General features: G+C 42.0%; 3 protein-coding genes and 1 non-coding gene across 4 annotated transcripts in view; 3 read left to right on the top strand and 1 right to left on the bottom strand.

The window, feature by feature from the left end:
* Positions 1-681: 681 nt before the first annotated feature.
* Positions 682-5,508, top strand: orai2 (ORAI calcium release-activated calcium modulator 2). The gene is made up of 4 exons (XM_018741835.2): positions 682-1,338; positions 2,656-2,699; positions 3,165-3,400; positions 3,649-5,508. The coding sequence occupies exons 2-4, from the start codon at positions 2,663-2,665 to the stop codon at positions 4,213-4,215; spliced, it is 840 nt and encodes a 279-aa protein (XP_018597351.1). The 5' UTR covers positions 682-1,338; positions 2,656-2,662; the 3' UTR covers positions 4,216-5,508.
* A 2,262-nt stretch (positions 5,509-7,770) lies between these two features.
* LOC114909517 (Z30 small nucleolar RNA) lies at positions 7,771-7,864 on the top strand. The gene has a single exon (XR_003797345.1). It is a non-coding gene; the product is annotated as a Z30 small nucleolar RNA (small nucleolar RNA).
* Positions 7,865-9,400: 1,536 nt separating this feature from the next.
* pex12 (peroxisomal biogenesis factor 12) lies at positions 9,401-14,141 on the bottom strand. The gene is made up of 3 exons (XM_018742073.2): positions 13,739-14,141; positions 11,370-11,908; positions 9,401-10,785 (listed from the first exon to the last, which is right to left on the bottom strand). Exons 1-3 carry the CDS (start codon positions 13,865-13,867, stop codon positions 10,392-10,394), a joined length of 1,062 nt encoding a protein of 353 aa, XP_018597589.1. The 5' UTR covers positions 13,868-14,141; the 3' UTR covers positions 9,401-10,391.
* A 3-nt stretch (positions 14,142-14,144) lies between these two features.
* The window catches only part of ap2b1 (adaptor related protein complex 2 subunit beta 1), a 30,138-nt gene continuing 21,254 nt past the window's right edge, over positions 14,145-23,028 (top strand). Inside the window, exons 1-12 of the mRNA XM_018742072.2 lie at positions 14,145-14,279; positions 15,495-15,552; positions 16,380-16,485; positions 17,182-17,317; positions 17,740-17,985; positions 18,267-18,457; positions 19,027-19,248; positions 19,689-19,809; positions 20,951-21,046; positions 21,414-21,529; positions 21,865-22,030; positions 22,372-22,470. Coding sequence (XP_018597588.1) covers positions 15,516-15,552; positions 16,380-16,485; positions 17,182-17,317; positions 17,740-17,985; positions 18,267-18,457; positions 19,027-19,248; positions 19,689-19,809; positions 20,951-21,046; positions 21,414-21,529; positions 21,865-22,030; positions 22,372-22,470 — 1,536 coding nt within the window. The 5' untranslated portion in view covers positions 14,145-14,279; positions 15,495-15,515. The remainder of the gene's footprint in view (positions 14,280-15,494; positions 15,553-16,379; positions 16,486-17,181; positions 17,318-17,739; positions 17,986-18,266; positions 18,458-19,026; positions 19,249-19,688; positions 19,810-20,950; positions 21,047-21,413; positions 21,530-21,864; positions 22,031-22,371; positions 22,471-23,028) is intronic.

The raw sequence follows: 23,028 nt of genomic DNA, 5'->3' as shown, positions 1-23,028 counted from the left end.
CCCTTGTACAAGGTACTTATCCTAAATTGCTCCAGTAAAAATTACCCAGCTGTACAAATGGATAAGTAACTCTGTAGGTAAATCAACACTGGAAGTTGTTTTAGAGTGTCAGCTAAATGAATAAATGTAATCAGTGCCTACACAATAGGACAGACAATGTTTTCACTGACATTTTCAACAATTTATAAAAATCACTAAATTTTCAATCAATCCTAGTGAATCAGATTTTTTTTTTCTCTTCTTCAATACAACTTAGGAAAACATCTTGTATGGAGTACTGTGCCTCTACCGTGCAGACCTCACCGCTTTCATTTGAAATGTGTAGTCTTTATTTCCTGTGACAGCTGGATGTTGCTGCTGTCTGTCCTGCTGTTGCTCCATTGTAAAGTTACTCCAACACAGATGCTGCTCTCCAGAAAGAGCTCATGCCCCACTGATGTAGTGCTAAGCACCTTTTAAAGGTGGAGGTGCGTGGATGGCTTGCTCTCAAATATGAATCCAGGGTTCTCTTTAATTTAAATGCTTTGTGTTTACTGCTAAGTTAGTAATGTTCTTAAGTGTGAATAAGTTAATGTCAGTATTTTGTCTGACTCTAAGCAATCGGAATTCAAGTAAGAAGAATAAGCCTTATAAGGTAGCTGTGATGGAGTTACCTGGAAGTTTTAATTACCACTGTCTCAAGCAACTGAGGAAAACAAAAGAAAATAAAAATACTAGTACTTCACCTCACAGCTCAAAAAGCATAAACCACTTTACAACATTTTGCAGTATACAGAATTAAATAATGCTGCGGTGGTACAGGGCTGTTCTCCCACAGCCCGAAGTTTCTTGAACTGTCTGTGTTTCGGTCCGTGGAGAGTGTATTCGTTGCTGCTTCTGGACAGATGAATTGACTAGAATTTGTTATACCTTAAAATCTTTGATATTTCAAAATCCGTTCTGTGTCAGTGCTTTCGTTTTATTGACGTTAAAGTGGTCCGACGTGGTACTCCAGAAACGTAAATGAAAATGTCCCACGTCATAAGTGGCGCTGTTGTGTTCGAGGGTCCTGAGGAACCTCCCCCCGCCCGCGGACGTGAAGTGATCATCCGTTGGCCATCTGTCATCACGTGACCGGTACGCTCCTCGGCGTCGCGTTTTTTCCTGTCACGTGACTGCGTTTCGCTCGAAACGTGGGAGGAGTCACCCCGCGCAGTGTTTGCAGTTTATTTTCTTCCCCCTCTCTCTCTAGCGGATCGGGGGCGTTAGCACCGCGGTACCTGGGAATTTGTGTATCACAGGTGGGTGCCTGGACGAAGTTCGTGGATGAATCCGCTTCGCCAACACCTGAGCGAGAAGGTGAGCTCGGCCTTTTCCTAATGAAATCTATGTCCATGGAATTTTTAGCCCCACAGCACAGCAGCGCTAAAAATTACCTCGTAGGAAGTGGCGTCGCCAGGTACTTCTGAGAACGCCGCTCAGCTTCGACAGTCAAGGCACGGTTTCCCTCATCCAGACGTCGTACAGCGCGTTTCTCTAGCACTTTCTGTGAGAATGAACTGCTATACGTTACATCTTGCGTGTAGATACACGGAGTGGCTAAGCTGCTAAGAGACGTGAAGAAGAAGAAGAATGTGCTGGAGTTGCCGTCGTCGAGTGGCTTCTTCTTCTCAGACACCAGCTGCTTTGCTTCTGGACACACGACGGGGTTAGGTCTACGAGGGTAGCGCAGCGCTCAGGGACGAATTATTGGTGTATTACTTACTAAATTAATGTCAGGAACTGCAGTGCTAGGAGCAAGAAGCAGACAGGTGTGGCCAAGGCTGTCCTGTCCATGACTCCATCCCACAGAAAAACCCTATTTCATTCTTCCCCCCCCCCCTGCAGCCCTCAATACCCACCGTTTCTGTGTTTATGGCTCATGATCCATGATGTATGGCAGGTAGTGTAGTTAGGCCTCTCTGAAAGTTATTGGTTTGAAGGTACTCGCCTTGATTTCATGCTGTTACACTTAAACGTAGGCATTGGAGAAAAGAATCTCATATATTTAGAGCTTCTTTGCAAAGTGATGTCCAGTGGACTCTATGTAGTGTTATGAGCCCACACCCCTTATTCACTGCGGTGACTTACACTACTTACGCTGGGTCACTCATCCATACATCAGTTGGTGGAACACACACGCACACACTCTCTTCTCTCTCTGTCACTCACACACTGTGGGTGAACCTGAACCGTGTCTTTGGAGTGTGGGAGGAAACCAGAGCACCCAGAGGAAACCCACGCAGACACTGGGAGAATATGCAAACTCCACACACGCTGAGCAGGGATCGAACCCACGTCCTCTCGCACCACCCAGGCGCTGTAAGGCAGCAGCGCTACTTGCTCTTCCACCATATCAAACTCATTATTATCTACTTGTCAGGGTCACTGTGGTCCAAAGCCTATTCCAGAAAGATAGGATGGAAGCCTGAGTGAGTACACCCTCCACAGAACAACAAGGACAGGGGAATCAGGAAAACAAATGACCAGGAATATCACTTGATATTTAGAAAAAAAAATCACTGTAGTTATAGTGTAAGATCATTGAGTAAATGAAATTACAAAATTCACATATTGTTGAGCACTTGTTGAACTGCTTTTGAATGTGCATTTTTCTGTATTTTATTTTTTGTGCAGATATGTGATGAAAGCTTTGCATAAAGCAGGGGAAGCCCAGCCAAGTGAGTTTACCGTTCCCCTTCACTTGTTCTGTAGGCCTTGACACCTGCAGTTGCTTACAAGTCAGTGATTCCCTAATCTTGTTTGTGATGCTAAAAATAACAGTGCTTTACATCTTTTCTCAATTCCTTAAACACGAACTTGCTAGAAATGCACTTCACACCAAAATCTCTTCCATTTCCGTAACTGTCAGGTTCTAAGCGTCCTGTGCTATTTTGGCAATTAAATTTGTGAGGGGGAAAAGTTTGTGAATCCTTGGTAAAATGTGATCCTGTCCTACGTTATAATTGTGTAACTAGGTAGCTAATTTTCTGTCATACTGAATAATTTCCTTTTTTTTTTTAATTAAAATTACGCACAGTTTGTGTTAATTTTGCTTTTTTTTTTTTTTTTGCATTAGCAATTACTGTAGAAGTGGTGCATTCTCCATATTTTTGACTCTGGCTGAATGCTCCTGCTTTTTTCAGTTGCCATGAACAGTGAACTAAATGTGCCCATGGGATCCCCGGTGCCAGGAGGCTCAGAGCGCCTCCAGGACGGAGGGGGAATGGACTACAGGGACTGGGTACGTCGCAGCTACTTGGAGCTGGTCACCTCCAACCACCACTCGGTGCAGGCTCTCTCCTGGAGGAAACTTTATCTGAGTCGAGCCAAACTCAAGGCCTCCAGCCGCACCTCTGCCTTGCTTTCCGGGTTTGCCATGGTGAGCAGAAGTAGCTTCAGCTGTACTTCATCATTTTACAAAGTCAAATATCAACATGATTATTCTAATGAAGTAACTAAGACAAACTTGAAGCTCAAATTTGTATTAACATGGTCTGGCAGGAGCTGAGTTTTACATCTGTGGCAAGTGAACAGCTGTATGAGCTTTTGAATGTATAGGAAAAAAAAATGCTTCATATTAGAGTTTTAACCAAGAAATACTGGAACTACTGTGTCTCCATTTGTCAGGTGGCTATGGTAGAGGTGCAGCTGGAGATGCAGTACAACTACCCTCGGCTTCTGCTGATTGCCTTCAGCGTGTGCACCACTGTGCTGGTAGCGGTGCACCTCTTTGCCTTGCTCATCAGCACCTGCATCCTACCCAACGTGGAGGCCGTCAGCAACATCCACAACCTCAACTCGGTCAGCGAGTCACCCCATGAGCGCATGCACCACTACATCGAGCTCGCCTGGGGCTTCTCTACAGCCCTAGGGATCCTGCTTTTCCTCGCCGAGGTTGTGCTCCTTTGCTGGATAAAGTTTCTCCCCGTGGACTCGGGGGCCGCTGCTGGGTCGCTGGCTAGGGCCAACTGCAGCATGCCAGCCTTGCCACAGCCCAGCCATAGCGGCTGGCAGGCAGCACTTGCCTCCACCATCATCATGGTGCCCGTGGGTTTAATCTTTGTGGTCTTTACCATCCATTTCTACCGCTCCCTGGTACGCCACAAGACAGAGCGGCACCATCAGGAAATTGAGGAACTGCACAAGATTAAAGTGCAGCTGGATGGCCATGATCGTGGTCTACAGGCCGTTTAAACCCCAGCCTGCACAGGAGTTCACATTTCCCAAATCTCTTCCTGCAGCTCCCATATGAACTGTAGTAAATGTTGCATGAAGACTTCACATGGGAAATACTTTCCACTCTAGCTTACTCATCCTAGGCCTTTTGTGTAACGAACGTACTATTTGTCCTTTCTGTGATGCGGAAGTGTTTCTTGTTGAGACTGGTGTCTGGATTCTATTTGAAACCAAACTTAAGGACAGTGGTGAGTTCACAAGTAATTTAAGGGCTAATTTTGTGTTAAGATAAACTTTGAGTATTTTGTTGCCTCCTGTCTTCATGCCATACTCCATCAAGGGAGTCAGGGAATCTGAAGCTGGTTTTTCTGAGGTTTTGAGTAAGGAAAGCTAAACTTGGCTGATAAAATGTGTTGTCAGCATGTGCTGTTTTAGACATGGTTAGTATGACAGGCCCTGACTGTACTCATGAATGAGGTAGTTTAGCCTACATTTCTTCAGCTCAAATTCTGCTGTGTAAGTGATGAGCGCTATGTAAAAAGTATTTATGTATGTGGCTTACCTGCAAAATGTGTGTGCTCGCCAAGTTGTATCCAGGATGCACTTTTGTGTAAAAAACACATCTTCATAAGGGTAATCATGGCAGCGCACATCGTTACAAGACAAATATTTGGTTGTCATTACTTTTCACTGCATTGAAAGCATTCATTGTAGGATATCAGTCTCCTAAATGCATGATAGACATATGACCTTTAGAACGCCAATGTGTGTGTAGGTGATCAGGTTGTTGGTGTTTTCTAAATGCATTCGTTTGATATTTAGCTGTTATTATTTGAAATAATTTCACTGTTTCCTGTGAGACAAAACTGTTTTAGAAATGCAAAGTTATTCTCAATTGAGAACACACATCAGCTTTGAATAATCTTGAAGACTAGTAGATTCCCCCCCTCTGATTTCCCTGTCTTAAATGTAAGAACACCCAAGAGAGGCTGTTATTGTAAGACAATGCAGATTTTATGTTAAAGTGCAAACCATTTGGGATGTAAACATTTTATAACTGTGGAGAAACTAGAATAAAACAAGGAACAAGTGATAAAAATGACCATTTTTACATTTACAGTGGATAAGTTAAGTCTTAAGACAATGGCATTACTTGTTGCAGTCCATGGTGTTTTTATCTTATCAAGCACAAAGAAGAAAAGAATCAGGTTTTTTTTTTTTTTGCACACAGCATGGCCTGCTGAATATTAAGAAAGTGCATCTTTTTTTACAAAATCTTTTACCTTTTGTTACTTTTTAACTGGTTTTCATTAAAGGAAATGTTAGTTTTTTTTTTTTTTTTTTTTTTTTTTTTTTAAAGCATTATACTGACTATTGTGAAGGAAAATTCTTTGACAGGTTTTTATTAGTACTGCTGTCATGATTATCGCCGAAAACACAGGAGTTGTTAAAACCTCTGAGTTTACCTAAGGTGTTTAGCAGTTGTTTTATAGCTGAACAATCATAACTTTTCAAGCAGAGGTCTAGCGTGGGGCGGGACGGCGAACACAACTAACTTCCATCTGTACGTCTTTGTGGGGCACGTATATATTTGTTGGACATTCCAACAAATATATATCTATTTATCTAAACAAATGTTCTGTTTTGGAGTACTTTTCATTTGTTTTAGGAGGTTTGGGCCAAACTGCTGCAGTCACATCCCTAATGTGCCAGCTAAACTGAGAAGCTGTCTCTCTAACCAACAGAATGTTTTATTTATTCACTTGTTGTGGAGAACCATATAAGTGCTTTCATTTTTTATGCATTAAATATATACTGTGTCCATTTATGTGGAAAAATTTTGATAAGCATTATCGAAAACATTGTGCCACTGTTTTCTGATATTGACAGTCGAGGATGCTAATATCTGTATGTATGTGCACTGAACTGTACATATTTGTATCCAACTGTTATTAAAGAATTCTATCTGTGGAATATGTGTGTGTCTTACCACTAGCAGTTTATAAATGCTGTGGAAAGGTTTTAGGACACACCCCCACACCTGTGCTCCATATGTTTTTCAGCTACTAGTAAAAGCTCAGGAAGGGAGTTAGGTGAGTTCATGGAAGGCAGTAAGTCGCATCAAGTGGTTTGCCACCCTTCTGAAACTTACCCTGCCTGCTGTGGTTAAGACTGACTGTTCATGCCTCATGAAAGCATATTTTTAACCCCTGACATCTGCTACATCAATTTATACGCAGGGCCGTCCTCAAAAACGGTGGATATAGAAAGCATCCACCCCCTTCCCAGTGGTAGTGATACATTACAAAAGTTGCATACATTTGATTTAGGTTTTTTGTATGACTGACAAAATATCCTTAACATCAGATGGGCCATTTTATTATAAAACGCACACTTGAGAAATGCTGCTTTGATAAGTTTTCACCCCCTTCAGTCTGTAGACAATTAATATTCAGTAGCTGTCGCTTTTACTGCACTTCCAGTCTCAAGTATTTTGTGGTTCTCCGTAACCAGTTTCTTAAAGGAGGAACAGAATGTGTGTTGGGGAGGCACAGCTTGAGCAGGATTCGAACCCCATACCCTCCAAACAGTAAGGTACTGGTCAAACCCCCCCATGCCACCACAATATTGTTCATTTCAGAGCAGGAAATTTGGTTTTAGAAAAGCGCGAATAAATTATTATGGAAATATCTTCTTTTGATTGTCAAACAGTAATGAGTTTTTTATTCCCCCTGTAAACTGCATTTGCAAGTGAGGGTTGCGTCGGTCTAAAACCTATCCCAGGAACAAGTAGGGTACACCATTTTACCACACAAGAAGACTGTAATGGAGAAAGGGTTATTTGAAAGTGTGGTACAGGTGATTCCCATTGAGAAACAAGGAACACCCCCTGCTGCTAATAATTAATGATTAGGAGTAATACAACACTTTAGCTGTAATAGCATAAAAACTACAGCATGGGAGCTACATTTTAATATTCAAATGTAGCATCTGGTTTTCATGTAAATCCAGATGCATTTTATTATGTAGGTATAAATGCCTTCTATATGGTTGCAAATATACTACTTTATTTAATGTTATGAGATAAATTGTGTACTGCAACAGTGTCTCGAATTAGTTTTAATTTGTGCTCCTTCATAGAATGCTGCATCAGTGTTGTTATGCAAAGGAAAACTGCTTTTGGAAGGATTAGACTAAACCATTTCTTTTAAGCCTCATCTCCAGTGACCATGTAACAACTTATTTGTGAAATGGAGTGCTTCAGGTGAGTTTTTAAAAAAAAAAAAAAAAAAAAATTTTGTGCTGGGATCTTGATGTTGACCATTCTGAGTCCTTGGTGCAGGGATGGATATGATTTTTTTTTTTTGTGTAAATGCTGCTTTCATGCAGATCACGGTTGAACATTGAATATGGAAGCTGACAGAGAAGTTACAAAGCATCAGTGCTGTTGTGCAGACTTTTTTTTTTATAGTTGGATTTTTTTCAGATGAAAACTTCATTTCAAAATGAATAATAGCTTTCTGTACCATTGCTGAACAAAACTGTGCAATACTTTGTTGGAAGTTAAGGTAATGGCTGTGATGAGCTGAAGAACTGCCTGACTTGGTATTGGCATGTGTTGGCAATGACCAAGGAGTGATTGGGTTTTAATCTTCTCTCTGAGCTGCACCATGTAAGCCTGTTACATGAATTAGAGGCTATTGCAACAGACTTGATGCCTAGGAGTACAGTGGAACAGCTGCTCTTAAACTGCTTTATTGGACTTCTCCTAAAGGATGTGGCACAGTGTGTGATTTCTTCACACTCTGACCTGTGCGTGTGGAAATCCTCTGTGAATGTAGTCATGATCCACTCAAGTGGGCTTTTTAAAATAGCTTTCTTTCTCTTCAGCTGGACTATCACTCATGTTCAAAACAGGCTTTTTAGTACAAGTGTTGAAAGATGTTTTAATCTTTTTACCTTCATGTAAGCAATTTACTTGCATCACTGTAAGACCATTTAAATAACTATAGAATATGGCACAATTGGAGTAGTCCTCAATAAGCAGCCATGCCCCAACCTACACCCATTCTAGCCACAAGACTTTGCCTTCATAAGGAGTTTAAGACCCTTACATATTCTTAATGCTTTTATGAGGATCACTTTTTTCCTTCCAATAGCTCCTTCGTACAAAACAAACGAAAGCTGACCTACAATAATTGATGCCCATTATGCCAAAATGGCACCAGATCCCATAACAGTGTACATAACTTCAAAAATTAGATCAGTTATCATAGCACAAGGCAGTTTACCATCATTAATTATACTATAGACTGTCCAGCAGTGCTTGTTTACCTCCTGCAGCACCCAATACACATACAGCCACAATTCCTCCTACAACCTAAATATGTATTTCAGAGGAAATGACTAAATTGCCTCAAGGGTGTGTATGTACAGTATGCTTCCGAACACTACATTGGTCTGCTGCTGATGCCAACCCTAAAGCCAAAACTGTCTAACCCTGTCACCACATAAGTTCTGCTATAATAAAATTGCCCTTATACAGAAATGAAAATGTAGTGCAATAAAATATTGCAACTACTTACATATAGAAACAAACTGTAAAAATATCAATATAAACAGAATATAAATGTGCCCCTATGAATAAATGCCCACATATTAGTACAGATTTGTTCCCAAAGATGTCTGATGGACTGGTGACTCTTGGCCGGGATACAGACTGTCCCCAACAACTACACGGCATGGTGCTACATTACACACCTTAATGATAGAGAATCTACTCTATAACATGGCACACTGCACTTAAAAATTAAACTTTGGTTATGTCCTCCAAATACAGTCAAATATAATGTAACCTCCCCCTACTTTTCTGGCACATTGTGTGCAATTGTGTGGACATGTATAATTCAAATTTTTTTGTAAATGTTAATTTTGATTGCTAATGACTAACAGATGTTGCCTGATTAAACACAATTTCAGTCCCTTTTTCTAAATGTTAGGGCCACGAGTTCTGCAGAATATGGAAAAACAAGTACATTTAACAAAAGGCCAAAGTGCTTGCTTTATCGAGGTTTACAGTATTTGCATTGCAAAGCAACTAACAATGCAAACTCATTAGGCATGTCTGGAAAGGACATTGAGGAAAAGGAAAACATTGTTGATAACTTGATCAGCTGCCAACTAATGAAACATTAACCTGCTCTGTCACATCTGTTGGAGTTTGTTATACAAAGAGATATAAATTCTGTATAATCTGCTTAGTGTCTGACAAATTTAGTGTATTCTGGACAATGTTTCTGCTGCAGACACCCTGAAGAGGAATGAACCTGTTCTCTGCCAATTGCACTGGGCCACAAAACAAGGAATGTCACTTCGAAGCAAGATGCCCAAACTGTTTTAAACCCGGAGTGGAACATCTGACATGTGTCAGGAAAGTTGAAATAAACCAACAAGTGGTTTAAACCAAGCACTCATGTAACATCTGGTGAGTATATAACATGTAGTGTACCAGAAGAGGGCCAGTGTAAGTCTCAGAATCTTGATACCTGCTCTCTAACGCATCGTTCTCGAGGCAACAATGGGATAAACAGCTGTTAAGTAGAATAAATTCATCTTCTGCACATAAAGTTCCAAGACTGTAACCCTTCTTTACCACTGCTGCAGTGCCGTTCCCATGCATGGTCCCCAACACATTACATTGCACATCTGAAATAGTAACCCCCTTTACTCTCAAATGCATCATATCAAAAGTTCAACAGAAACCTTGCAGGAAGCCAGCACCTTTTATACGTTCACTTGCTTGGACTAGGAATTCCAGGAGATCCTTTATCGGCTATACGTGAGTGTACCTTGATGAAATGTTAGCATTACGAAAGTGAGTCACATACAAGTTGAGATGTAGGGGATGGAGGCTGGCTCTTTATCACAGCCTGCTTTGTTTTACATTAATCTGCTTTTACTTCCAAAGAAGCTGCATTTGGTGTCAAATACCTACCTGTTGCTGACTTGGTAAATAGCAAAGGAGCACACGCACAGAAGTAGTGCATTTACAAGTTTAATTTGGAATGCCAGCTACAAAAGCACTGGTTTCAGTGTGCTATTTTCAGGGTAGCAATCCATCACAGTCAGTTTGCCCAGGAGGATTCCTATCAGGACTGCAGTGCTCTGGTAAATGGTACATCGATCACCTCAGTCTATCCTTCTGGGGAATAGATTTTGATAAGGTGTTGCAGTTCAGTCGGGTATCCAGTCAGAGGGCATCGTTGGTGGGCTTTGACATAGATGTATATGCAGCGGTAACAGAAAACGTATCCAGAGGTAGCCAAGGCTGTATCATTGGCACGGACCTTGCGGCACAGCGGGCACACGTTCGCAGGCAGGTTGGGCTGATCGTTACGCTGGTCGAGGTGGAGAGGAGGAGGGGGTGTGGGTAGGGAGGTTAGGGATTTGATCGTGCTCTGGTTCTCTGAGGAGTACCACCACTCCAAAAACTGAAGGAAGAACACTCCTAAGGACAGGCTAGTGGAAAGGGAGACAGCAATGCCACCCACAACTGTGGACAACATCTGCTGCAGCTTTTCACCAAAGCTGGAGGACAGAAAGAAAGAACAGTTAATGGACTTCAGGTAATGCAAGATGCCATGATATCAACTTCCTGGCTGGAGATGTAACATTTTGTGTCAGTCTCACAGTCACAAATGGCTGTACTGAATTTTCAAAGGCAAAAGGGACCTGTGTTCACAATTCCAGCCGATGAGTGTCAATAAAATGCACTCAAGCAGAAGCTTACAATATTTATGCCTAGTATTTCATGTTGGTGATCAATGACAACTTGCTAAATGTATGTTTATGGGGTGAACTGCTCAACAATTGGCAATGACTAGCGGTTTATAGAGATTACGTAGTTTTATCTTCTATATTTGTATTTTTTTTTTTTTTAAATTTATTATTGATCAGGCCTTTGGAACAAATCAAGTAAAGACTCAACTGCTGTAAACGTAAGCAGAGGAGCCAGTGCAAACCATCTACTTGAGATACTTCAATTCATAAGAAAACTAAAGTATGTGCAAGTCTTAAAAGGATTTAGTGAGGGTATTTTAAAACAAATGACAGTTCACATCTGGTCACCTGCCTGGTATGACTGTTTCCGTGGTATAAAACCCTATTCTTACCGTTGGCTGGTAGCCAAAGAAGTGGTGGTGGGCTTCAAATCCATATTGAGAATGTCATGTGCTGTGAGGTGCACCAGTCTGACCCCAGCCAGCCACAGCAGCGGTGAGTGACGCCAAGTCCGGCCAAAGACATACAACAGTTGCTGGCAGAAAGTCCAGCCCTCCCAGACCGTGCTGACGAAGGGGTAGGCTGCCAAGAAGGCCCGGTACATTCGCTGGAAACGGGTCTGTGGCAACTGGATGGAGAAGTCATCCTCTTCTCTCTGTCTGGCCAGAACCTTCTCCAGCTTAGCATGCAGGTATGGCACCAGGACAAGCAGGAGCAGTGAGTTCCAGCGCTGTCTGCTGTGAAGCCCAAGATGAGCAGACCGCTGAAGGCCTGAGGTGACCACACGCTTCAGGCCATAGAAGTTCTCAGAAAAAGAAGCGCTGGTCCGCGACAGGAAGTGATGCTGTAGCAACAGATCAAGGACTGTGTAGATTTCATCAAACCATCTCCAGAGGGGACCGTAGCGTGAAGGGTTTGACTCTGCCAGGACCTGTGGTAAACAATGCCATGTAATAACTTAAGTGTTCTCTTTAGCAAGTCAAACTATTTCACATAAGAGCTATAGTCTAAAAAGCAGCATGACTTATAACCAAAGCATTGACAGTTCAGGTCACATGAGAGATGTTATCTTCCTAGGAGAAAGTATTAATCAACAAGAACGGTTTCAATAACACTGAAATATAGACGGTGTCCACACTATGATGCTAACAGACCAAAAACGTACTAGTTACAGTAAAACAACTTAGATAACTTGTTTCCATTAGAAATAATTAAAAAAAAAAAAAAAATGTGGCCCTTCTTGTAACAACCATATGAATGAACAAATATGGGTCTATGCTTTATAACTGCCAAGACTGCAACTCTGATGAGCTCTTTATCTTTTGCTGGCAGCTTTAGGTCAGCTATTAAAGAGACTTGAATAAACAGAGAAAATATAAAATGTTGGGTCACACAGTATACGTCCACACGGTGCAAAAAATACACAAAGCAAAGTGATACTTGAGGGAGGAGGACAAAGTAGGATGGCAGAGTGTAATAAACACCAGCTACAATTATTATTTTGCTTTTGTTCAAGGTAACTTTCAATGCTAGATGTACTACACTCTGTTACTTACAAGTACACACCCATCCACAGTACAGAGCAAGGTAACCCACACAGTCACACACTAAGCATAATACAGATTCACCAGTTGACCTGAAACATCTTCGGACTGTGGGTGGACACCCGTGTGAACGTGCAGAGAACACAAAACCACATGCTGATCCCAGTTTAAAACCCACATCTGAGTACACAGCACAGGAGCTGTGCCACCATGCTGCCCATACTCTTCATACATTTCACATTTATTTTACCCTTCTTATCAAAAGTTTCCCATGGCCTTCACTTTCTAAACTTGGTCTTAGTTACAATAGCAAATTAATAAGCGAACTCTATGTAGTGTTATCAGCCCACACATCTTATTCACCAAGGTAACTTACACTGCTAGATACACTACTTACACTAGGTCACTCATCCATACATCAGTGGAACACACTCTCTCTCTCTGGCACTCACGCACTATGGGGGAACCTGTACAGCATGTCTTTGGAGTGTGGGAGGAAACCAGAGCACCCGGAGGAAGCCCACACAGACACGGGGAGAACATGCAAACTCCACACAAACTGAGCGGGGATCGAACCCACGTCCTCTAGCACCACCCAGGCGCTGTGCCACCGTGCTGTTACTTGAGTATATTGAGCTCTTTGTTGGTACTGTGGTTGTTTTATTTACAAGTGTTCAGTTGTATATTTGTAAAGTGTGTGTGTACTTTTAACTGGGGTTAATAAAAAGGGGAAAAAAATCTGTGCACTGCAGTGCCTGCCCCCGTTGGCTAAGATCAAATATATCTGTATATCAGCCCACCGACAACATGAATCATGTCATGATGATCATCTGGGGGGGTCAATACAGTATATCCTGCTTGCTTCTGTTTCCAGAACTTTCCATGTCAAATTAAAATGCATTCCACTGGGTTTGGGATACATTTCCAGGGATGAACCCATCATGTGGAGACAGTTATGATTATGGAGGCTCATCATGTATGCAAAAACTACATAAGGATGATCAGTACTTTTAAAAACATGATTTATTCAATATTTTGAAACTGCATTAAAGAGTATATTCATTTAGGTTTCTACATATGGAACGTGTAGTGACCTTTGACCTACATGATGTGAACACACACACACACACACACACACACACACACACTCCCTGAACTTTGCTCGACGACGACAGCCCTGAGCGTGAGCGATTTTGTGTAAAACAAAGTGAGACCACCTTGACGGCGTGTTGCAGAGCCGGTCTCACGGCGCCCATCAGCGAATCCTGCGCCAGCACCTCGAAGATGGACGGTGTGTCCTCCAGCTGGGTGGCGGTAGCGGTTAGGTGTGCGCCGCGCTCCGCCATGGCAGGAGCCGGTGGGCGCTCTCACGCGCAGCTAGCTACGCCTATTAAAACGACAGTAACTGCATTCAAAACGGTTTCCTACATCAAACGTGAGGCAGGAAAAGCGTCTTTGCAAACGGCGAAACAAAACTCGTATTTCCTGGGGAAACGCAAACATTTCTGCAAGAAAGCATGAGTGGAGAGCAATCCGGACGACCCCTCCCTTAGGCTTCCATCTCCACCGTGTCCCCGAGGACCTTTTCCGGTCCGCGTGCGCCACTTTCCGGCGTCACGCCGCTCTCCCTCCTCCCCTCTTCTCCTGCTGTTTCCGGGAGCCCTGCCGTCCTCGGCTGTTCTACCGCTTGCAGTCGAGGCAAACAGCGCCTGTTCTGTCTCCCTTCGGCCAGTTTCTACAAGGTTCTCGCGATTGTCAGTAAGTGAATTTCACCGTAGCGGTGCATCTATTCTTTTTCATTTTCTTCGCTTTCTGGATATTGCTAAGTGGAGGTGAGGGAGGAGGAGGAGGCCCGAGCGGAGAAGGCTTGAAACGCCCGGCGGGGTTCTAGCGAGCCGGACACGGTCACGCCCAGCGCTACGCTGGCTCCGTTTGGGAATACATGCCCGACTACCTTATAATTTGCTTCAGTGTGCGGAATTAACGTCCAAATGAAATGTTACATATTTAGCCAGACTCTTCTGTCTGTTCATACGAATCGAATGAACCCTTGTCCAGCACTCCTCTGCTCGCACCCCTAGCTATAGCCATTAGCAGTTAGCTGCTAGCCTAGCTAGCGGTTAGCTGTTGGCTATCGATGTGAAGGACTTCACCACAGGACGAGGGGAATAAATTGAGGACGTACTGTTTTATCACCCGGCTGCACTGACACAGTTTTATTCATTATTGTTTTATTTATTTTTCCAACATTTTCCATGTGGTTTAATCATTAATTAATGTGCGAAAAAAAGCATCCACTATATTTTCCAGCGGTGCGGCCCTTCGTTTCCCCGTCACCGCCGGCCGGCCTCCTCCGGCTCCGCTAACGGCGAACGCGGCATTGAATCATTCTCTTAACGGAAAATCTGATAAAACTAGCTACCGTTAGTGCTTCTAAATCATGTAGTATCTGACTTAATGCGGTGATCCCCGGGTGACTGTGTTCTTGAATCTTCATGCATTGCATCTAGCTTTGTTTGTTACAATAGAATGGTCACATCCGTGATCCGAGGCTGTGTTAGGAGTGTTTGTTTACACCAAACGGAACGCTGTGTTTGCAGAGGTTCAGTTCTAACATAAAATCGGCCTGGTGCCACACCACATAGTCATAGAACACATTTCACGCTGGATCTCTGAGGTCGCAGGAATTGAAAAAAGGGTGTTTGAACATTGGATGAGTGAGTACAAATGTAAAATATCAACAAATGCAAGCAAAGTGAATCATGTGTAAGGCAGGAATAGTGTCGGGTCATTTGATGCTCAATATTTTTGGTTACTTGAGGAAAGAATTGTTGACATCCAGAAGATATTTCTCAAAGTGTGCTCCTGTACCTTATTTTTAGACTGAAACTGATTGGTTTCTTTGAGGAGCGTTACCTGTGTGTGTCGCAAGGCTTGGTTTTAATTTTTGTGAATTTCTGCACTGGCTGACAGGTGGGTTGAAGAGCTGCCGCAATGACTGATTCAAAGTACTTCACCACTAACAAGAAAGGTGAGCCAACAGATGCTGTGCGAGTTCCCGTTTTGCCATCTGTTTCACTGTATGTTACTTATTCAGATAAAAAGCCACAATTTGAGGAGGGTTAACACTGAATTTTGGTGCTTGTGTTGCTTTGCGGATCCTTACATCCAATTCATTTTGTAGTTTTAGCCTTATACAACTGCATGTGTTAGGAGTTCAGGTTAAATACTAATCTTTCATATAGTGGAATATGAACGTAGTTACCTTTTGGGTCAAATAATATTTCTCCGGTTTGGTACTGCAGAATTATTGCCTCTTGCGTGGGGCATTTTTGTTGATATACAAATTCTTTGGAGACAATCAGCAGTATAAACTTGACTGTCTAAACTTTGGATCTCAATATACTTTACATTTATAATACTGCTTTAAAATGCAAATAAGTTGGTACTGTGAAATAATAATCACAAGTACAGTTATGCATAAGAAGCCAGTGACATGGGGAACATGTTGGTGTGTTCACGTTATTGGTTACAGTGTCTACTTTGGTGCTTTACCCTTAAGAAGTACTAGTAATTTGACCCCTGCGTAATGGTCACCTGGAGTGGAGGAAACCTGTACTTTGGTCAGGGGATGTATTACAGAACACTTTCTGGGACCTCAACTGGTTACATTTACATTGTCTGTGATTTTACCATGCTACTCATCCACATAGTTTGCAGTACTTATGAGTAAATTCATTCTGGCATAGAGGTATGTTTGCTTTGAAGACTGCAGGTATTTGTGCAGTCCAGCTGCTGCTGAAGCTGAGAGTTGTCTCTTTCTTTTGGACGGCTATTTACTCATGGCCTTTGCTTCAGGGGAGATCTTTGAGCTGAAGGCTGAGCTGAACAATGAGAAGAAGGAGAAAAGAAAGGAAGCTGTGAAGAAGGTCATTGCTGCCATGACTGTGGGGAAGGATGTCAGGTTTGTCATGTCTAACATTACCTCTAACACACTGTCTATATAGAATAATTTTCAGTTGTGTGAAACACATGATGTTTGTAGAATAATCCATTTTTAAAATTTGTCTGCATACTCAGCGTAACTAGCTATTTAGAGAGAAGAGCGGTTTGAGGTTTGGTATCAGGTTTCCTCAGAATATTAGTCAAATTACTCATGAAATTTGGTTGCTGAAATGCATTGTTGCATTATAATTTGTAATAATATATAATTGGGATTTGTGAGCACTTTCATTTTGTCTAAAAATTCTTGGATTATAGCACTTTTAAGTGTGGCATTGTCATGTTCATAATATCATTGCAGCATAACTGGGATTACAAAACATTAGTTTTCACTGTAACCTCTGTATTAGGGTTTTTTAGATGGGATCTTCACCACGTTTAGCAATCTTATCAGTACTCAGTTACGATCCTATAGTAGTTTTAACTTTCATGTTTATTTGCATAAATTCTCAGTGTCCTTTTTTAAGAAATATTTTTTATTGTGTAGCTATAAAGCTGAACATTAAGATTCAGATGTACTACCTATTGAAGAATATACTTACTCTTCCTAGGAGTGCATCTTATTTCCATAACCACTCTGAGTCCAGTTGTGAATGTTGTGATGACTGCTGAAAATAATGTGCCGTATAATTCAAACTCTTTTCATTCTCTTCATCAGTTCTCTGTTCCCTGACGTGGTGAACTGCATGCAGACAGACAACCTGGAACTAAAGAAGCTGGTCTACTTATACTTAATGAATTATGCCAAGAGTCAGCCTGATATGGCCATAATGGCTGTCAATAGCTTTGTCAAGGTAACACCATCTGTCTGTTACATTGTTTGTTTGTAGTTTTCACATTTAGCATTATTTTTTGTTTCAGTCTCATGGATTTCAAATAAGTGGTTTTCACTCTGATTAGTGTTTTGCAGCCAGATTGGTTGTCAGAGAATAGTTTTGTTTTACAAAACATCTAAATAATGTATATCGCTTAAAGTGATGTATTCCATGTGATTGATAGATTAGTGATAATTCAAAATACAGACAGTACAGTTTTCTGTGAACATTATTGCAGTGTAGATTTTTTTTTTTTTAATACTGTTTCCTTCTGTTGGGTTAATGGGATGGTTCATGTCATAATGTGATCAGGTTAAAACTCCATATGGTCATGTAATTCAGTAATGAAAACAATGGCCAAAGTGGACAGTTGAGCCATTGTGAAACATCTTGAACCCCAGGACTGTGAGGACCCCAATCCCCTGATTCGGGCTCTAGCAGTGCGGACCATGGGCTGCATCCGTGTGGACAAGATCACCGAGTACCTGTGTGAGCCGCTGCGCAAGTGCCTGAAGGACGAGGACCCATATGTGCGCAAGACAGCTGCTGTGTGTGTGGCCAAGCTGCATGACATCAACGCTCAGATGGTGGAGGACCAGGGCTTCCTGGATTCTCTGAGGGACTTGATCGCTGACTCTAACCCCATGGTGGGTTGTAAGATTGCTCCTGTTCTGCACTTATGCACAGCTGCTCCATTCTGCATTTTTTTGAGCTTCCTGAGATATTTATACAAAGTTTTGCTTTTCACATCCTTAAATTGTTGTATAAGTTTGCTGTAGTCTGTAAAGTATGTTTTTGTAATCAACAGTTTGACCTATGGATGTGCAAAGTTTTGCCAGTTAAAATGACTGGAAAATAGTGAGTTAACATTATTTCAGGTACATTAAAAAAAAATGAGTGATTAAAAAGGTACATTTTGCCCTTTCAGGTGGTGGCTAATGCTGTGGCAGCACTGTCAGAGATCAGTGAGTCACACCCCAACAGCAACCTGTTAGATCTAAACCCACAGAACATCAACAAGCTGCTGACAGCCCTTAACGAATGTACTGAGTGGGGCCAAATCTTTATACTGGACTGTCTGTCCAACTACAATCCCAAAGACGAGCGGGAGGCCCAGAGGTAGGCCTATACCGGGGCAGGCAGCCTGGCCTTAAACCATACTGTCAGCATTTACTCATTTTTAACTGTACTAACATTCAGGTTGAGTCAGTGCAAATCCGCAGGTATTGATGTTCAATGGGACGTAACTGTTATTGCATCTGTTTTAGGTCACTTGTAAAGAACATTGTTTTTGATAGACTAAGACTTATTCTTTAAATCACATCTAGTTTGATGTTTAAGTCAGTACCTGAAGCTGATCATGAAGTGCTAAGTTCAGTTCTTCAGAACGTGCTGGAAGAAAGAGTTAAATGGACTCATTCAAGACAGTGAACTGAATGTGGTTCACTGTCCAGCTTTAACAAAAACCTACTACCCGCCAGGGCTTTTGCTGAGTAGCACTAGCGTGCTCCAGACTGCCTTTTTCTTTTATATGTCCTAGTTTTTGTACTTTAAATAATGGGAAGGGTTTTTTTTTTATTATTTTGTACAGTAAGTAGAAGAATACAAGTCATTCAGTGTAAGAAGGTATTACATACATATTGCACTTAAGTGTATACTTGTGCTCCTCCATTCTCCTTCCCACTCAGCATCTGCGAGCGAGTGACTCCAAGGCTCTCCCATGCCAACTCGGCTGTGGTGCTGTCTGCAGTCAAGGTGCTCATGAAGTTCCTGGAGCTGCTGCCCAAGGACTCGGACTACTATGGCACCCTGCTGAAGAAGCTGTCCCCACCATTGGTGACGTTACTGTCCGGGGAGCCCGAGGTGCAGTACGTGGCCCTCAGGAACATCAACCTCATCGTGCAGAAAAGGTCAGCATCAGATTTACTTCTGAAGTCAATGGAAACCTCGATGAGGTTAAGGCAGCTAAAACAGTAACACAGTGACAGGCTGTAATTCTACTGAGTAGCTCAGTGGCAAGCTATTGTAATCCTCTATTATGGGAATTTTTGGGATTAATTTTTAATTTAAGAAGTGCTCTTCACAGGAAATGTCATTGCAGAATTGTATGAAATAATTTACCACTAGAGGGCATTGTTGCAATATGACAAATTTTTCTCTTTTAAATCAAATTAAGAAGTTGTTTTTGAGTGCTGAGTTTAGGCTCAGTTGAAAGTAGTCTTAATCCTTTTGGATTTTTAAAAAAAAAAAAAAAAAATCCTCTTTGCAAACAGTTATGACATGTCAACTGAATGAGAGAGTATTGCACTTTTCCAGGCATCTTGTAAATGTCAATGTCTCAATCTTCCAGGCCAGAGATTCTGAAGCAGGAAATCAAAGTCTTCTTTGTCAAGTACAATGACCCCATCTATGTCAAGCTAGAGAAACTGGACATCATGATTCGCCTGGCTTCCCAGGCCAACATTGCCCAGGTACACATACGTCTTATAGTGGTTCAGAGCACCCTTATGACTCAACACAGTTTGTCCAGTTTCCTGTTTTGGTTTGTATTGGTCATTGCACAGACCAACTTGTACAGGTATGTTAAAAAACAATTTAATCTAGATTTGTATGAGAGGACAGAAAGATTGCTATTCTGTTCCAAAGGCTCAAGCAGCTTTTCGTAGTAACGCTCGAGTATATGAGACAGTGTATTAGCATGGTGATGGATGCTACCTACACTAGTTTCTCACATAATACAGTTTATTCGTTCTGTCAATTCACAAATGAGTGTATGTTCTGAGGGAATTAACTTACCATTACTTCTTATGGAGTAAATTAATTGTTCCCCAACAAAAAATGTGAATTTAATTAAAATAAGAAAATAAGTGGTATTTTTAAGCCAGCTGCTGAAAGATATTGTTCCAAGTTAGTTAGCTGAAGCCTTTTTCAATGTTCTGTTAGGTAATCAACATTACAATGATTTGACAAATAAACCCAATTATTGTTGCTGTGTTAATTCAAGGCAAGTACCTTGATCAAGGGTAGTAAAGCAAGAGTTGGATCAAATTGGGATGCATCAGAGGTTGTGTCTGCTGTGCTGCCTGCTACCCATGTATTTGAGATTGCTACAAACATTAGTTGTGACAGTTTGTCAGCTGACAGTTTATTCCTGAGATGAACATACTCCTTTCAGGGCAGACACTGCTTGATATACAACATACAGAACAGCAAAGGCCTTATCTCTGAGTAGACGGACGGCGCTCCGTCCCCTGATATGCCAGACTGACAGGCTTGTTGCTCCAGGTGTAAATCGCAGCCTTCAAACTGCCAAAAGTGCTGTCAATTCAATCCCTAGCAAGTGCTGTGAGCGGGATGAACATGCTGCTCTGTGGGCGATGCTGTTTTTCTCTGTTTACCGTAGCTTATACCCATTCTTTGTGTTTACTCAACTTGCTCCTTGGGCTTCCGGCTTCTGTCGCTATGGACAGCTGCTTTTCAGCAGCACGGTGGGGTTTACCTGTGTTTAGACTGTGGCATTAGTTCTGCTACAGTACTTAGTCTTTCACGCCTGTCAACATTGTCAGGCTGTTCCTCTGTAACATACTTCTCCTCCGCCCCATGTGCGTACAGGTCCTGGCTGAGCTGAAGGAGTACGCCACGGAGGTGGATGTGGACTTTGTCCGCAAGGCTGTACGGGCCATTGGCCGCTGTGCCATCAAAGTTGAGGTAAGTAGCCCTGCTGGACCCCCATGTCTGGCATCAAACCCCAGCCGTCATTTGCTTCACGACTCATACGACACTTCTGGCGCAAGTACAAAACCCACTGCAGTCGAAGTAAAGCTCTGAAATGCAAATTGAAATACAAATTAAAATGCAAATTTTAGCTGGCGTGGTGGAAGCCAGTATTTCTGACCCTATCTGTCCCCTCTGCACAAATAAAATCAGTAATTTCCTGTTATTTCAGCACAAATGAGATTGGTGATGGTATCTGCAGATTATTTTGGACCAGCACCTTGTGTTAGATGCTTTCAGGGCATTTCTTTGTGCTGTCGTGCCTATCCCAATCGTTCCACCTGTCTGTGTCTGTCTGTAGCAATCGGCTGAGCGTTGCGTTAGCACACTGCTGGACCTCATCCAGACCAAGGTCAATTACGTGGTTCAAGAGGCCATTGTCGTCATCAGGGACATCTTCCGCAAATACCCTAACAAGTGAGTAATTGAGTTAGAGTATGGGTTACTACAAGCACAGTGTAAACTAGTTGCCATTGAATTTTCAGCACCTGGCAGTACCCAGTGGTTTCTTTATTTCTTTACAAAAGGCTGCTGCTCTCTTCACAGGGATAGTGAACACCTTCTAGAAACACTAGGGAATCAGCAGCAGTATATGTTTCTGAACCATACTAAAATCATTCTTTACATCAAAAGATGAGTTTCTTGATGTATTTTTTTTTCTTTTTTTTTTTTTTATACATAGACTGGCTATTGCTCTGACTTCCTTTTAGCAACATTGTCAGTACAAGCAACGCTTCCCCTTTTCTTTCCAGGTATGAGAGTATCATTGCTACACTGTGTGAGAACTTGGACTCCCTGGATGAGCCAGATGCCCGTGCTGCCATGATCTGGATCGTGGGCGAGTACGCTGAGCGCATTGATAATGCAGACGAGCTGCTGGAGAGCTTCCTGGAGGGCTTTCATGACGAGAGCACACAGGTCAGTTCCACACCCAGGGTCACGTGCCACTGTTGTTGCTGCTAGGCTTGTTCTGCATTGTTTGCCCCTTTTTCGATTTAATTTGTAACAGATCAATGCTAGGGCTGAAACAGTCATCACTGTGTGTTTCCCATGAAACCACACTGTCCTTCAGCTTCACACAAGTGTAAAATTTGTATCAACTCTTTATGGAGAGAATGAGTTATACTAAAAAGGCAATTTAGGAGAGGGGAAAAAAGAATGAAAACCATAAAGTGAAGTTTTGGCAAAAAAACAAACTATCCACTTCTAAATGTATGGGTTTTTTTGGTTGTGTTAGTGTTCTTGTTTTTGTATGGCAGGTCCAGCTCACATTACTCACAGCCATTGTCAAGCTGTTCCTGAAAAAGCCTTCAGAGACACAGGAACTGGTCCAGCAGGTTCTCAGCCTGGCCACACAGGTGAGGTCAGCGTGGAGCATCAGACAGGCGATCCATGGCCACTGCATGGGCCTATTTTGCACTCTGTATCACTCAAGGCCTCGCCAGATGACCATGGGTAACAGTGGAGTTGTGATCCATCTGTTTTTGGCAACCACTCCACCAGTCAGGGATACAGCGGATAAGAGCCTATACCAGGAAGTCTAAGCTGAAAGATATAGGAAGGGTGTGTTTGCTCTACAGTCAGTCATTCACACTTGCGCACATTCAGTTAAATGGTTACACAGTAGGAAAATGTGGAATCACTGTAGTTAGTTATTTTTGGTTGGAAACTAGCACAAGTTTTGTACTCATCTCTGGCTCAACATCATTATGCAAATAAACCTAAAATTCACCAGCACAAGAACACTGTAAAGTTTGATCAATATTTAGATTGCATGTGTACTTCGTACAGTGATTACAGCATGGGAGTATTGTAGCTGTAAACTGTAGATAATATAAAATAACAATACTTAGTCTATTAATATTGTCAACAACAAAAGCAGTGAATTTATACTACTATAACAAAATATAATAGTA

Source organism: Scleropages formosus, chromosome 25, assembly GCF_900964775.1.
Source record: "Scleropages formosus chromosome 25, fSclFor1.1, whole genome shotgun sequence".
NCBI classification, from domain to species: domain Eukaryota; kingdom Metazoa; phylum Chordata; class Actinopteri; order Osteoglossiformes; family Osteoglossidae; genus Scleropages; species Scleropages formosus.
Note: the sequence above shows the minus strand (reverse complement) of the source record. Positions and strands in the feature narration are given on the sequence as shown.

What these genes read in the sequence shown, in the direction of transcription:
- pex12 (XM_018742073.2), bottom strand. Translation starts at nt 13,867, where the DNA reads ATGGCGGAGCGCGGCGCACACCTAACCGCTACCGCCACCCAGCTGGAG. An exon ending in CTCTGCAACACGCCGTCAAG is followed by an intron (nt 11,909 to 13,738) that starts GTGGTCTCACTT and finishes TGTTTACCACAG; the next exon opens with GTCCTGGCAGAGTCAAACCC. An exon ending in TCTTTGGCTACCAGCCAACG is followed by an intron (nt 10,786 to 11,369) that starts GTAAGAATAGGG and finishes TCTGTCCTCCAG; the next exon opens with CTTTGGTGAAAAGCTGCAGC.
- orai2 (XM_018741835.2), top strand. Translation starts at nt 2,663, where the DNA reads ATGAAAGCTTTGCATAAAGCAGGGGAAGCCCAGCCAA. An exon ending in AGCAGGGGAAGCCCAGCCAA is followed by an intron (nt 2,700 to 3,164) that starts GTGAGTTTACCG and finishes TGCTTTTTTCAG; the next exon opens with TTGCCATGAACAGTGAACTA. An exon ending in TGCTTTCCGGGTTTGCCATG is followed by an intron (nt 3,401 to 3,648) that starts GTGAGCAGAAGT and finishes TCCATTTGTCAG; the next exon opens with GTGGCTATGGTAGAGGTGCA.